Source organism: Balaenoptera musculus, chromosome 14, assembly GCF_009873245.2.
Source record: "Balaenoptera musculus isolate JJ_BM4_2016_0621 chromosome 14, mBalMus1.pri.v3, whole genome shotgun sequence".
Classification (NCBI taxonomy): domain Eukaryota; kingdom Metazoa; phylum Chordata; class Mammalia; order Artiodactyla; family Balaenopteridae; genus Balaenoptera; species Balaenoptera musculus.
In genome coordinates this window covers 18,536,071-18,551,730 of record NC_045798.1, presented here as the reverse complement: position 1 = coordinate 18,551,730, position 15,660 = coordinate 18,536,071, and the positions used below count along the sequence as shown (strand labels likewise).

At 53.7% G+C, this 15,660-nt stretch overlaps 1 protein-coding gene across 1 annotated transcript in view; it reads right to left on the bottom strand.

Moving 5' to 3' along the window:
* The window catches only part of TRPV4 (transient receptor potential cation channel subfamily V member 4), a 36,528-nt gene that overhangs the window by 7,023 nt on the left and 13,845 nt on the right, over nucleotides 1-15,660 (bottom strand). The window contains exons 2-12 of the mRNA XM_036874149.1: nucleotides 14,962-15,378; nucleotides 11,829-12,001; nucleotides 7,272-7,424; nucleotides 6,412-6,552; nucleotides 5,446-5,744; nucleotides 3,784-3,963; nucleotides 2,337-2,495; nucleotides 1,869-1,961; nucleotides 1,653-1,726; nucleotides 779-944; nucleotides 473-539 (exon numbers count right to left, since the gene is read on the bottom strand). Coding sequence (XP_036730044.1) covers nucleotides 473-539; nucleotides 779-944; nucleotides 1,653-1,726; nucleotides 1,869-1,961; nucleotides 2,337-2,495; nucleotides 3,784-3,963; nucleotides 5,446-5,744; nucleotides 6,412-6,552; nucleotides 7,272-7,424; nucleotides 11,829-12,001; nucleotides 14,962-15,347 — 1,891 coding nt within the window. The 5' untranslated portion in view covers nucleotides 15,348-15,378. The remainder of the gene's footprint in view (nucleotides 1-472; nucleotides 540-778; nucleotides 945-1,652; nucleotides 1,727-1,868; nucleotides 1,962-2,336; nucleotides 2,496-3,783; nucleotides 3,964-5,445; nucleotides 5,745-6,411; nucleotides 6,553-7,271; nucleotides 7,425-11,828; nucleotides 12,002-14,961; nucleotides 15,379-15,660) is intronic.

Sequence of the window (15,660 nt, the reverse complement as noted above, 5' to 3'; positions counted from 1 at the left end):
CCACCCCCTAGCTATACCAGTCAGCCAGCAGCCAACCCGCCAGCTGAGCACAGACACAGGAGCCCATCAAGATTAGCCAAACCTGGCCCAGGTCGGCACAACCACCCAGCTGGGCCACAGACTTGAACGTAATCATCAGTGGTGGTTGTTTTAAGCCACTAAGTTTTGGGTGGCTTCTTTTGCAACAATAGCTAAGACACCAGTTTTACCATTCCCTAGCTTTTGAACTTGGGCACATTATTTAACCTTTCTAAGCCTTGGTTTCCTTATCTGTAAAAGGTGATAAGAAAGGCACTTCCCTTACAGACTTGTTGGGAGGATTAAATGAGGCAGGAATGGGAAAGGACTTAGCCCAGTGCCAGGCACACAATGAGAACTCTACAAACGCTGGTCATTTTCCTCCACACATTGTGGTGGCCGCTCCAGTCCCGGTACCACCCCCGCCAGGCCCACCTGGGCACCCGGAGCTCACCTGAAGCGTAGCCAATCATGAAGAGCAAGTAGACCAGCAGGAAGCGGAAAAGATCTTTGAAGAGGATCTAAAGACCCCGGCGGGAATATGGAGGCAAAGATGAGACACGTGGTTTCTCGCTTTCCCAACACCTCATCCCAAATCTTCTCTCCAGCTCCACTCTGTCCCTCTCCGATGTCCAGGCCCTGCCCACTGCCCCCACAGCACCCCACAGCCTCAAGGCCGCCAGCACTGTCTGTACATATGTGGTGTGTGTGGCTTCCTCCGAGGACATGCAAGTCCAGAGGGAACCCCCCCACCCCATACCTTCTGGATCATGATGCTATAGGTCCCCGTCAGCTTCAGCCCACGGGTGAAGTAAAGGGCGTTCATCCAGCCCAGGACCAAGGCAAAGACCATGACGGCCAGGTAGGCCTCAATCCCCGCCAGGTAGAGGGCCGCCGAGACTATCACCAGCACAGAGTAGATGAAGCTACAGGGCAGCAGAGATCACAAGAGGGGCCAAAGGGGAGAGGGGGGAATGAGGCCCTGGAGGGGGAGGCATGCCCTCAAGCCCTCTAGGTAGTAGGACAGTCCAATGACACCCGGAAGAGAAACCATGTGGATTCACTGGGTTCCCCAGCATCCTGTTAACCGGACGCTCAATTAATTGGCAACTGATACGTGTGTAATGGCCCTGAGGCCCTACCAGAACCCAAAGTGATGTCCTTTGGAATTGGTAGAGAAAGAGTCAGTGGTGTTCAGTGGTGATTTTGTGGCTAAGTGAATTTTCATTGTTCTCTAACTCTCAGGAAAAGGGAAAAGAAGTAACACACACGTAACAACACATCCTGTGCCCTAGGCAGACATCATTAATCAATCCCAGCACTCTTTCCCACTAAACACAGACACAGCCTCAAGATTCTTAACATGGGCACTCCTGGCAGACATTAGCGATTAATCACAAGCATAAGAGGTTAAATTATTTCTATCCATGGTGTATATGGTGATAACTCTTTAGCAACCAGAATCTTGCTTTAACCAGAAGACCCTTTTGCTTGACACTGGCCTTGTCCTGATCAGGCTGGGTGAATTCACTCCTAACAGAGTCAGCCCCCATCCCACCACCAAACCTGGATGATGTCCCTCCCAACCCCACCTTCCTCACCCAGAAGCTGCCACCCCAGGGACCTCTACTCACTAGAGTAGTTGGAAGGAGCCATCCACGAAGAGAGAATTCACTCCAGGGCATTTCTTCATGAACAGGTCTTTGATCTGGAGGAAGGGAGGGGACATGTGAGAGAGGTGGAGCCAACAGAAGTGCGGAGGGGAGGAGAATGGAGCTAAAAGAGGTGGAGGGAGAGGAGGGGGATGGGCAGGGTGGGCGGGGGGATGAGGGGGGAGGCCAAGCACTCACGTTGGTGAAAAAGAACAGGACCCCGGTGAAGAGCGTGATGATCTCGCCGGCAAGCCTCAGGTAGTCCACCGTGGTGAGGTAAGGGTATGGCGGCTGGGGGGCAGGGAGCATGCAAGTCCTCCCCCAGCCCCACCAACATCTGGTCCCAGATCCATATGTTCCCCAATGCCCCGAACATCTACGTCCTGTGGCGCCTCCTCCCTCACCCTCTTCCCCCTGGGTGTGGGGTAGGCACCTCCCCATCCGTTTCTTTTTTTTTTTTTTTTTCCCGGCTGCACCACACAGCTTGTGGGATCTTAGTTCCCCCAACCAGGGATTTACTGAACCCAGGCCCTCAGCAGTGAGAGCACGGAGTCTTAACCACTGGACCGCCAGGGAATTCCCCCTATCCATCCCTAAGCCTTCTCCAGTCCCTCCCACGGGGGACCCCGCTGCGCCCCAGCTTCTGCCTGGCTCGCGGTCACTCACAGTGCCCTCCAGTGGCTGGTAGTAGGCGGTGAGGGTAAAGATGACCATGGCGCACAGATAGGAGGCCACGTTGATGTAGAAGGAAACGGCCCCGAACTTTCGCCACTTGTCCCGAAGTAGTTCATTGATGGGTTCCACGGCCAGCATCTCGTGGCGGTTCTGTGGAAGGCGGGGTGGTCAGGGAGCTAGACAGGCTGACTCCGGTACGCCTTCCCCCACCCTCTGCCCTGGGAGCACTTTTTCCTCCTAATTCATTCTTCAACGACACCCAAACTTCTGGGCTCAGCATTCGAGGCTCTGCCCAATTCTGCCCCAACTTACCTTTCCAGCCTGTTCTAGACTCATGGAACCCAGAGCTAGAAAGATCCCTAAAGAATATCTATTCTTGTGGTCCCCAAACTCCAATCTGTGGATGGTGCCAAGCCGCTGGCAGCAAAATCACCTATGGAGCTTGTTAAAAATATAAATCCCTGGGTTTCAACCTCAGAAGTTCTGATTCAGGAAGTGGGACTTGGAAATTTAGCCCAAGGATAATAAATACTTGACTCACCACAATTTTCCAACTCTGAACCCAGGACAGACATCAGTAATTGAGTCCCACACAATAGTTCTCTATACAGTTCCCTGGGCAGACACTACCAATCAGTCAGAGTTTGCAGCAGAGATGCTAAACTTCCCACCATCCCCAATCTAAATCAAGTTGGTCACTAATTTCAAAGATGAGGGAAGTGAGCTCTGGTAGGGGAAAGGCATCTGTCCAGGCTCACAGAGCCGGGGCTAGAAGGGAGACCTGCACCCAGGACCCAGCACTTTCTGCCCCATTTGTACAGCATCCTGTCCCTTTAACGACTTGAGTCTCTTTATCATCAAGGATTTGTGCAATTATGTAGTCACAAAGATGTCACTGCAGTGTTATTCCTGATAGTTAAGTGCAGAAACAAACCCAAATGACCAAGAATAGAGGAATGGTTAATTAGAATGTGGTACATTTCCATGCAGCAATGATATTGCAGAAGAATATTTAATGGTGCAGAACGATGTTCATAAAATATTCCTAAGTCAAAAAAAAGAGCTTTTAAAAACTTCATATAACAAATGCTAATGATAATAGCTGACACCTAATGTTTACCCTGCGCCAGGCTGTTCATTTGGTCCTCCCAGCAACCCAATGGGAAATGCTCTATCTTTATCCACATGGTACAAAAGAGGAAGCTGCAACTCAGAGAGGTTGGGTCGTTTGTCCTGAGTCATACAGCACGTAAGTTACAGAGCCAGGATCCTGAACCAGTCCTGCTTGCCCCTGAAGCCCGACCCTACAACCTCCCATTGCCCCCCAGTGCCAGATGCTGTTCTGGCACTTAGTGGCCTCTTCTTCTGCATCCAGTTCACAGACCCACCACTTTGGGCCCCTCCTTCACTGGGTCCCATCTCCTGCCCTGATGCCTACCTCGATCTTGCTGTTGTACACCAGGATCTCCAGCACAGAGGCCTCTTCCCCACACGTGTCCAGGGAGGAGAGGTCATAGAGTGAGGAATACACTGGCCCGTAGGCCCAGTCCTTGAACTTGCGGGACAGATGCCTGGTGTCCTCGTCTGTCACCTCCCGACGGATGATGTGCTGAAAGATCTGCATGGGAGGAGGGAGGGTCAGGGGGTCCTCTGGGGGGCGGGGAGCACTGCTGCTGGGCCACACACATTGGAGGGACCCTGGGAGCTGGGCCAGCCCATCAAATAGCACCTCCCCAGAGAGCAGGATGGAGGGAAGGGTAAAATATTTACTGAGCACCTGCTGTATGCTGGACCCTTTCCTCACATCATCTTGTTTAATTCCTACCCTTACCATCCTGGTTGACAGATGAGCAAACAGAGGCTCAGAGAAAAGAAGGATGTCCCCTGAGGCCACACACCCCTCTGAAGCCAGACTGAACCCAGGTCAGCCTTAAAAACCTGAGTTGTCATGAGTATCTTCTTTACGTAATTAAAACAGCAATTAATCAATCTTACTGATCAGTTAAATCTAGTAATAATTATCCTATTTGGTCCTTCTTATTGCTACTCCTACTATCTCTGGCTTACACACAGGAGAACTGGGGAACAGATCCAGGTGAGAGTCCCCCCAGGCCACAGAGCCCAATAGGCAAAGACAGATTTTAAACCTAGGCCTTTTCTACCGCCTCAGGACTCTGGTATAATTGTGATTTTAGTAATTTTTTGCTATATTTTTAATAGAGGAATAATAACCCTTACCGATTATTGAGCACTTATTACCCATCCCAGGATCTTTATTAACAGCTTTAAGTGGATCACCTCATTGAGTTGTCAGAACACTATACCACAGGGTACTATTGTTATCCCCATTTTACAGATGAGGAAACTGAGGCACAGAGAGGTGAGATGCCTGAGGTGACACGCTGGGAAGTGGCAGAGCCTGGCCTTGGACCCAGGTGCTCCTGACTCTAGAGAACCCCAGATTTGGTTCTCAATCAGGGCGATGGGTGCCCCCCACCAGGGGACAATTTGGCAATGTCTGGAGACATTTGGGGTTGTCACAATCGGTGGGGGGTACTACTGGCATCTAGTGAGTCGAGGCCAGGGATGCAGCTAAACATCCCACAATGACACAGAGCAGCCCCACACCCCAGAACATCCAGACCCAAATGTCAGTAGTGCCCAAGCTGAGAAATCCTGCTCTAGGCCCTGTGCTGTGAGGCCAGAGAGGGAAGCAACTGGCACACAGCCACTCAGCAGGTTAGAGGCTGAGCCAGGACCCCTGCCATGGAGTAGAGGGGAGTACTGCAGGGCTGCAGCTCTGGGACTCAGTTCTCTGTCAGTGGCTTGCCCTGGCTGGTGGGAATGGGGCAGTGAGCATCCAGTGAGGTGGGAAGAGCAGAGAAGCTCTGGGATGAGGTTGAATAGCTTGGCTGGACAATAGGGAGCCATAGCAGGTTCTTGAGCTGGGACATCTGCACAATGGGGTTGGCAGGATGGGAGGTGGGTGGCATATTAATAATAATGCATGCCAGCAGCAGTCCCTCCCCTGTGTGTGTGTGTGTGTGTGTGTGTGAATGGAGGGGCAAGAATGGGTGTGTGCCCCCGGCCCTGCACTCACCCCGATCTTGCCCGTCTTGGCGGCCATCATGAGGGGCGAGAGGCCGTCGTTGTTGAGCACGGCCTCCAGGTTGCTGTCAGGGAAGAGGCGGGCACACTTGAGCAGCAGCAGGTCGTACATCTTGGTGACGAACTTGGTGTTCTCGCGAGTGTTGTCCGCGATGGCCACCAGCGCGTGAAGCACTGTGTTGCCACGGGAGTCCTGGCGCCGCATGTCCGCCTTCTTGTGCGGGTTCTCTGTCAGGTAGTTGACGATGTGGGGCTGGTTGGTGCAGGCCGCCAGCGACAGGGGCAGCTCGCCTGTGGGTGGGGGGGCGGTCAGTGACGGGGCCCCGGGGGCGGACACTCAGGGGCAGACGCCGTGACAATGGACGCAGTGCCCACGGTCAACGTGGACGAGCCCCGGCCGACTACACGTGTCTGGAGGCGATGCCCCCGGGTAGACGGAGGCAGCTATTTGGGGGGGGGGGGGCGGAGGGCGGGGTGGGGCGTGTGACTTGGAGGCCGTGAGGGATTCTTTAAGGGACTTTGTGCCTGAACCCCAAATAACATGTGCCTTTGAGCAGGGGTGGAATTTAAAATCTTTCATGGGTCCAACTGGGACCCATGGCGGTGATGGAATTTGGGCCCTGCAACGCGACCATCAGTCCCAGCTTAAGTCAGACTGGAGGGTGCGAGTGCTAAGGGGCGGGGACAGCCCATCGCAGCCCTCGGATCCCATCACGATCCCCACTGTAGAGATGGGGAAGCTGAGGCTCGGGGCAGTGTGGTGATGCTCTACTCCTCAAAGACAAGACCTCAGTGACCAAGACCAGCAAGGCGGCCTGTGTACCGGGTGCCGTCTGGGCCCGTGGCCAGCGCAGCCCTGGCTGTTTGGGGAGGGGTCAGGGCTGCCAGCACCACCATAGACCCCCCCGCCCCCAGCCTCTCCCCCGTGGGCCCCAGGCCCCACCGGGCCCCTCCTCACCAAAGTAGAAGTAGCCTCCCTCATCCTTGGGCTGGAAGAAGCGTCCCCGGGCCTGGGCGTGAACATCGGCACCTTGGGCCACCAGGAGCTCCACATAGTGTTTGCAGCGGCGCTCGATGGCGATGTGCAGGGCGGTCTGGCCTGGGATGGGGTGGGGGACAGTCACCGGGGGCAGAGACCCGACCAGTCGTGGGAGGCACTGGGGTGCAAAAGGGAGAAATCCACCCGAGGGCAGCAAATAGACCTTCAGACATTCCCGGATGTGGAGTCTCTGATGCCCGAGGTCCCAGACCTGCTGCATCATGCAAGCAGAATCTTAGGCTCAAGGGATATCCAACTTGGAGGGTCCCAAATGTGGGAACTTTTCAGACTCAAAAGAGGCTTTCATCCTAGAGGAAACAACGGGATCATGGTCTCATAGAATTTGGGATATAAAATTCACAGCCTTTGAATCTGCATATCCAGGAATCTGAAAGGTCAAGTTGGATTCATAGATCTCAGAATTTAGACCCAGGGAGCTGGCACTGGTGACACCTGTGCCTTTCTGAGCTGTTGGCTCATAGAACTATTACAACAAAGCCTCAGAGTACCCAGAACCTGAGCATCTTGGGTCCAGATTTCCAAGTTCATGGCCCCTTTGGCTCATTGCATCTGAGAACCTTGGAACCTTTGATTCTGAAACTCAAAATATCAAAGTTGGAAGGGGTAGTTATTGTTCTTTCGTCCGTTCATTCATTCATTCAACAGTTGGTTCCTGGGGACGTGCTGGCACTTGGGGCCCAGACTGAAGCTCTCAGTTGGGGGGATGGTTGGACAAGTGGAGACGGTGCCCCCCACCCCTGCCCGGCCCAGGGCCTCACCTCGGTAGTAGATGTCCCGGAAGGGCGAGTTGATGAACTCGCGCATGTTGCCCGTGCGCTCAGCGATGTCCAGAAGCACAGGGATTGTGTCGTTGCGGCCGTTGCTTAGATTCAGCAGGGCTTTGGGCAGGCAGGTCTTCCCCGTGGATGGCTCTGTGAGGAGAGACGTGCAGGAGAAGGGGCGCTTGGCCCATGGCCCAAACTGCTGGGCAGCTGGGGACAGGGCACTGGGCAGGGAGCCAGAGGTCCTGGCCGTGTCGGTCCTCCTCTCCGAGCCTGTTCCCTATCTGCTCCCCACGGTACTGAGAAGGTCAAATAAACTCAGAGGAGCAGAAGTTTTTTAAAACGTGGGAAGCTGCAGCCTGTAGAGAGGTTGGTGTTTACCAAAGCATATTTGGAGAGAATTTTTAAAAATCAAATAAAAAGGGTGAATGCTGGGTTAAACAAAGCCAACCGTATTTCTTCACTACAGGACTTCTCAGAACCTTTAATCTGTTAATGAGGACTGTGAACCTCTAAAAGCAGACCCAGGAGGCAGTCTTTGCCTGCCTATTTGCACATAGCTCCTTTTCCCATGAAGCGATTACACTAGTGCCCATAGAGGGCAGCAGAGGGAGTGCAGCGTTCCCCAAAGTGGAGGCCGTGAGCCATAGTGAACGTGAAATTACCTTAGAGGATTTTGGGGCTTCTGCAGATGCAGCAATAAATAACAGTAAAAACCCGAGTGTGCAAGGTTTCATCCGCTTGTCAAACCCCTCCTGTGAAGTCGGTCTTCATTTTGTCCTAATGGGTCCTTAACACCTCCCACTAACGCTTACTGTCCCTTTGCAATTTTCTTTCCCTTGTATTAATTTTTATGGTGACGTGAGTTGATTTATATCTTTAAAAGAGCAAGTCAATGAAAAGAGAACTCCCCTGTGAATCAGGCAGGGGGCAAAACGGCCAGATGCAGGACAGGGATCAGGAAAGGGATGAGGAAGGGGAGAGGCAGGTGTGGGCTGAGGGGCCCGCTCTGGAGCCAGGTCTCTGGGGGCTCGAATTGGGCTTTGCTCCTGATTTCTGTGTGACCTTTTCTGCTTCAGTTTTTGTCTAGCTAAATTGAGGTTACAAAGGGAAATTGTGGGACTTCCCTGGTGGCGCAGAGGTTAAGAATCTGCTTGCCAATGCAGGAGACATGGGTTCGATCCTTGGCCCGGGAAGATCCCACATGCCACGGAGCAACTAAGCCCGTGCGCCACAACTACTGAGCCTGCACTCTAGAGCAGGTGAGCCACAACTGTTGAGCCCGCGAGACACAACTACTGAAGCCCACGCGCCTAGAGCCCACACTCCGCAACAAGCGAAGCCACCACAATGAGAAGCCCGCGCACCGCAACGAAGAATAGCCCCTGCTCGCCGCAACTAGAGAAAGCCCGCGCACAGCAACAAAGACCCAACGCAGCCATAAATAAATAAATTTATATATATATAAAAGGGAAATCGTGAGCTAATAGGTATTTGTTGATGAGCCCAGAGCCAGGCAGATAGGAGTCTTCAATAAGTAATACTGCTGCAGTTATTACTCCACGAGAAATGCTTTAGAGCCTCTCCCTAGGTGCTGGGAAGTGGGGAAAACGCAGAGACCTGAATTTCTGTCCCACTGCTCCTAGGAGTGAGGTTGCTCAGACAAGCCTCATTCTGGCTGCTTTTCGCTACACCCCTGGGGCCCAGCCCAGAGTCGACACCAGGTAACTATGTACTGAATGATAACGGACTCCAGTTCCCCATCTGCATAAGGGGGAGGGGACCCCAAATGCTGGCCGAGGCCCCTGGGGATTCTGTCCAGACACACCCACACTCAAACAGTCCGTTTTCTAATTGTCAGGCAACTCATGATTCTCCATGCTGACCTCGTCATCTTTCCTTCCCCAAACCCCAAGCCAGTCTACATGTGTCTCCTTCGTAGATGACGGTGTCCCCAGCCAGCCAAAACTTTTGTGTCACTCTTATCTTTGTCCTCCCTTCTCCCCACATCCACCTCCCCCCAGCAAGTCCCACAAATTTTACCTATTTCTCCAACCCCTCCACCACGCTCCATCTCCACTGCCGCCAACCTGGCCCAGCCACCATTTCTCTCACATTCCTGGTTTCCACCAGCCTCTCTGGACGTCCTTTAATCCACTTTCCACATAGCGACTGAGTCCAACTCTGGTCATGGTTAGCCACAGGGCCTTTGCACATGCTGTTCTTTCACCTCCTCTCTAATCCCTCCTCCACCTCTTTTTACCTGGCTAACTGCAATTCATTCAGACTCAGCTCGTGTCACCTCCTCCCGGAAGTTCTCCCAGATTTTCCTGATTAGGTCAAATTGTCCAATACATCCTATTGTGGACACACATTACAGTTTGTAATTGTGTATTTATTTCTGTGATTGCTTGATCAAGTTGGTCTCACCCTCAAGACTGAGAGCAACGTGAGGACAGGGTCATATCTGCTTCACTCACCACTTTTGCCCCACACCAGCACAGAGCCTGACACTTGATAGGTGCCCAATAACCACTTGTTGAATTAATACACATTCAGCGAAGGGGCAAGGTGGGCACTGCAGGGAATTCCAAACCACAGGAACTCAAGTGGTTTGTGTGGGATGTGGAACTAGACCCTGGATTTGGACTTCCACACCCCCAGGCCCAGGCTGTAGCAGGGTCCGGGGCTGACAGCCTGGGTCCTGGTATAAGACACCAAGAACGGCGGCTACCCAGAAATGGGGAGGGGTTGCAGTTATGGACTCCACCAGCAGGTGGCGAAGTGGCTCTGCCCACGGTGGGGATGAGGGGAGGCTGGAGCCAAGGGCCCTAAGTTAACTGCCAAGTTCGAGGTTATGTGTGGGCGGAGGGGAGGGCCGGTCACTGACTCCCCTAAGAATCAATGAGCTCAGGAGCCTCTGGCTAGAAAAACCCACAGGGGCAAATCCAGGTTTTGTGGAGCCTGAGACTTACACAATTTGGGGATCCTGTTAATGAAAGCGAACACACAATTACAAGTTCCAGATTAGGTCCAGGGCTACAAGGGGCCAGAGCAAGCAAGGGGCCTGAAGCCTAATTAATGGGCCTCACAGTAAAGCCCCTTCTACAGATGCATTATTCTGTACAATTTCAGGGCCCTCTCCCAGCCTAACTTAGGGTCTCCCACCCACCCTCATGCAGACACACTGGCCTGGGGGTTCCCAGCCTAGGCTTAGAGCCCCCTTTCAGCTCAGTCCTGAACTCAGGAGAAGCCAGAAGCCTTGGCAAGCCCAGCCTGGCGCTGCTCTGTCCACCGAAGCACAGGCACCATGATCCCCATCTCACAGGGGTTCACTCTGCCCCAAAGCTCCCCACTTTTGCCAGGTGAACTTGGGGGGCCAGGTGGGGCCATTTGGCCGGGGCTTAAACGTGGGTTATCTCCAAATGAGATTCATACCATCACAGAGACCCTCTCCGCGACTCTAAGCTCGTGCCCCAAACGAGGCCACACCACCTGGCTGGGCACCATGAATGAATATTTTTTATAAGTCCGGTAATTCTCTTCTGATGGACACAATGATACAGCATCGTATCGTTTTGGTGTTCAAAGAATCTGGTTGATAAAGGTATATGTGAAAAATATACTGCAGACCCGGTCAGCCTACTTTCGCACTTAATTTACTTGAAGTACCTAAAGTCTCCAAAAATGGCCCCTGATCTCCCTGAAGCTTCGTCAGCCCCGAGCTGTTACCATGGCCGGCCCACCCGAGACAGGCCCTCCTTCCTAGCAGGTGCCACGATTCTCGACATTTTATATGGATTTGTGGGGTCACTAGGCCAGTTAATTACAGCTCACCTGGCACCCGGCACATAGCAGGTGGCTGACTTGGGTGGAGAGGCTCACAGGCCACCTTCCCCGATTTGCAGGGAAGCCCTGGGGTAGCGGAGGGAGCTAGTGCCCCGAGGTGGGTGTTCTGAGCCTGGACGAGGCTGGAGAGGGAGCTGTCTGGGCTGAGTAAGTCCCAGGGCAATGGTGACTGGGCTCCAGCCTATAGCGGGGAGCTGGAAAGCTGGGCGGGGAGGGGGGCAGAGCCTCAAAGCAGAAGCAGGAATGCCCTGCTCCCGCCTCCAGAGCTCCCCTCAGAGGGGGCAGGAGCTCCTGGGACCCCAGCTGCCTTGTGCTTGGCAATATGGAATTCTCTGTCCTCAGAGGCCAGGACTATGCTATTATTATTCCCCAGGGTACAGATGAGGAAACTGAGACCCAGAGAGGCCCACACGTCCCTTAAGTGGTAATGGTGGGATTTGAATCCAGGTGGGTAGACTCTGCTCACCTATGACACTAATCTTTTCATAAATGAAGGCTGAATGAATGAACAAAGAAAGGCAGCAAAGGCGCAGAGAGGTTAAGTAATATGGTAAAGGACACACAGGACCAGACTCCCTGTCCAGTGCTCTTCCTGGCTAGTGCAGCCCACTAACCCAAGGGAAAATGCTGAGGGGAAAGGGGGCCCCCAATGCCAGGCCTCCCCCAACCCCCAGGTGGCCCACCTGCTATTCCTGGGTGGCTTACCCCGGAACTCCTCGTCAGTCAGCCGCTTCTTGTGGGTCAGCAAGAAGGGGAGCAGCCCGTCCAGGTCAGCGGTGGAGCCCCGAGACACGATGTCAAAGAGGATAGGCCGGTTGAAGACTTTGAGTATGGGAGGCGGCTGGGGTGTGGGAGCTTTGGGGCTCTGTGGCTGCTTCCTGAAGGGGGAGGAAGCCGGGTGATAGGAGGGCTCATCCTCTGCCCACCCCACAGTCTCTAGCCTTAGGGGCCCAGGGATTGTGGGGTGGGGGCAGCTGGAGCCCTAGAGAGGGACCAGACTGAGAGGAGAAAGACATCTGGAGACACAAAGGAATGTTTTATCCCAATAGACTCTACCTGGTACCTACTGTGTGTTGGTTGGAGACAGAAAGAAACACACAGCCCATCCATCCACCCACCCACCCATCCACCCACCCATCCATTCATCCATCCATCCATCCATCCACCCACCCACCCATCCATTCATCTATCCATCCATCTACCTATCCATCCATCCATCCATCCATCCATCCACCCATCCATTCACCCATCAATCCACCCATCCATCCATCCATCCACGCACCCACCCACCCATCCAGTCTTCCATCCATCCATCCACCCATCCACACACCCACCCATCCACCCACCCTCCATCCATCCATTTATCATTTACTAAGTACTTAAGAATCCAGAGACTGGAAGAGACAAAGATAGTAAGACAATAAAGGAGGAACACCAGACTAAAAGATAAAGCAACTCTATCTTTTATTCAATCATTCACTCCTTGATTTATTCATTCAACAAACATTTGAGACAAATGAGGCCATGCACATAGGTGCTTAGTCCAGGCCCCAGCAAAGTAAACACCCAATAAATGTTAGCTGATATTCCTGTTATTATTTAGTGCCTACTGTGTGTCCAGAGTCTGTATGTGTGGGAGAAATGCCGAGCTACAGAGGCAGGTGGAGATAGAACAAGATGGAGAGGGCTGGGGGAGAGGAAGCGATGGAGAAAGAAAAAAGGGAAAAAACACACATTCATTCAGTCATTCAATAAACATTCATTGGGCACCTACTGTGTGCTAGGTTTTGAGAGACAAAGAGCTGGAGCAGCAGTGGCCCAGGGGCACCATGAGGGCAGGGATGCCCTGCGTCGTGTCCTCACACACCCAGTGCCCGGGACGTACGAGGGCGAAGAACAATCTGTGAAATGAAGACAGGATGGAGAAGAGAAAGAGGCGGAGGTGGGGAGGGAGAAGAGGGGCTGTAGGGGAGCAGAGAGTGAACCATGGCAGAGGTGGCGGGGCCAGAGGGGGAAGGGACACTGAGGCAGGGGCTTCAGGGCAGAGAAAGCGAGCGGCTCACCAGGGGGAGTGGACAGCCGCTCTCCCTCCTTCCTCTGCCCGGGCCCCAGATTTTACACCCCAGGGCAGCGCCTCCAGTGATGGGGGGCCAGGGAAGGGGGAAGAGGTGCTTCCTGACGACGGGGGCACACAGGCTAGGGCAGCCCCCATTTTATCTGCTCCTGAACTGTGACCTTTGAGCCAAAAAATGAAATGAAATAACACCCTCGCCCCCAGTCCTCACCGAGGCAGCCTTCGGGGTCTCTGAAGACCTCAGCCGCTTAGCCACCTCCCAACTCCTCTGCAGCACTCCCAAAGCTGTTAGCCCTGGCTGTCTGGGGTAATGGTGGGGATGAGGGCTTGAAGGAGGGGATCTGAGGGAGGGGAAAGGGAGACAGGGAGCCCACCAACTTCCAATGGGACCTTGGAGGGATGGGATACCAGGGCACTTTGCTGCCCTGGGCCTGTTTCCACCTCTGAGTGGAGGTGATGCAATTTGGCCAGTACAGCATGTGGACTGCGAGGCCCCATTTCTTGGATACATTGAGCCTCTGTAGCCTTGGGCCCCTGTACATGCACTTCCCTCCACCTGGAATACCTTCCTCCCACCCACCCCACCCCCCCCCGCTGTGTGGCTGCCCTTTTTCACCCCTTAGCGTTGGGCTTAAATGTCGGCTGCTCCAGGAAGCCCTCCTGGACTACCTTTCCTGTAACAGCTCCTCTCTCCCACCTCAGCACCTCCCCCAAAGTGAATTGTCTAATCACTTGCTTATTACCTGTCTTGCCCTCCAAACTGAAGGTACCAGTGACAGCTACTCAGTGTCTGAGCTGAGTAGGGGTAACATCTGGTCTGACTCACCCCTGGAGCCCCAGGGCCAACCGCCCTACCTGGCATGTGGTGGGTGCTCCAGAAACAGTCACCGAACAAATCGGTGGCTCAGTGAACAAATAAAGGAAACAAAGCAAGGGCTGAGGAGGTGAGTGGGCTTCATCCAAGGGCATAAATGAGTCTGTGATCAGCAAGGGGGAACAGAGGAGGACCAGGTGACAACAGGACATCTGCAGACTTCAAGACTGTCCTCCAGACACACACAGAGGCCTGAGAGAGGTTTTCATGGGTGGATGGCTGGGCAGAGAGATAGCAGATGAATAGATGGGTCGATAGACATTTGAATGAGTGATGATGGACAGATGAACAGGACAAGTGGATGGGCAGATGGGAAGATGGGTAGCTAACGACAGAGAAAGAGAGGGAAAGAGAAAGAGAACAAAAGAAAGACATGGAAATGAAATGAATGAATGAATTATGAATAGTTTGATAGCTGACTGGCTGGATGAACAGAAACAGTGAGTAGATGGGAGAATGGATGGATTTTGGGTAAGTATATGGTGGATAAATGGAAGGTTTGTTGTATGAGTGGATGATTGGCCAGATAGATGACAGATGCATAGATGGGTAGATAGATACTTGAATGAGTAGATGATGGATGGATGGACGGACTGGACAAGTGGATGGCTAGGTGGAAAGATAGGTAGCTGGATGAATGAATGAGTAGATAATGGATGGATACACAGATGGATGGATATACAGATGGATTGGTAAGTGGACAGACAGATGAATGGATAGACAAGTATACAGAAAGGTGGACAGATAGGTGGATGGATGGATGAGTGAATAGGTAGACAAATGAATGAATGGATAGAAGGATGGATGGATGGGTGAATGGATGGATGGACGGATGGATGGATGGATTCAATACAGAGGAGACCCTCGGCCAGGCAGCCAGCAGTACTCACTCTATGACCTTCCTCCTCCACCGCTTGTTGTCACTGGGGTGCTGACGATAGGTGCCATAGTCAAAGAGCGAGTCCATGGGCGCCTTCTTGGGCCCAGGCACAACCGAGGACTCATACAAGGTGGACTCCAGCAGGTCGATGGGGTTGGGCACCCCCTTGCGGAAGGCGCCCTGGAACTTCATGCGCAGGTTTGGTCGCCCATCGCCTGGGCCGGCGGGGCGACCACTATCAGCCGGAGAGGGTGACGGGGAGCCGTCCTCCCCCTCGAACAGGTTGGCCAGCGAAGAGAGGGGGAAGGCCTCCCCGCCGGGGATGCCACTCTCATCCCCGGGGGGCTCGGCTACCTCCCCAGGCCCCACGCGGGGGCCTTCGCTGGGATCCGCCATGCTGCCCCTGGACCTGTCTGCACTGCTCGGCCTGCAAGGGAACAGGAGGGGAGTCAGGCCGGCTCCAGGAAGCCCCCTCCCACGTGGGCAAACAACACTGCTACCAGCTTCTTCAAAGCCACCGTTGTAATGACAGGGGTTCAGGGTGGCCACTCCCAGATGTGGTTGGCCGCCAGCCCCCGGCAGGAGCTGCAACAGAGCCTCTTTCAGGGACCTGGAAACATGAGTCTGCCTTGGGTCCAGCTACCCTGGACGTTAGCTGGAGGAGAAAGGGCGTCAGAGTCACACTGGGTCCCCAGATCTGGAGCCCGGG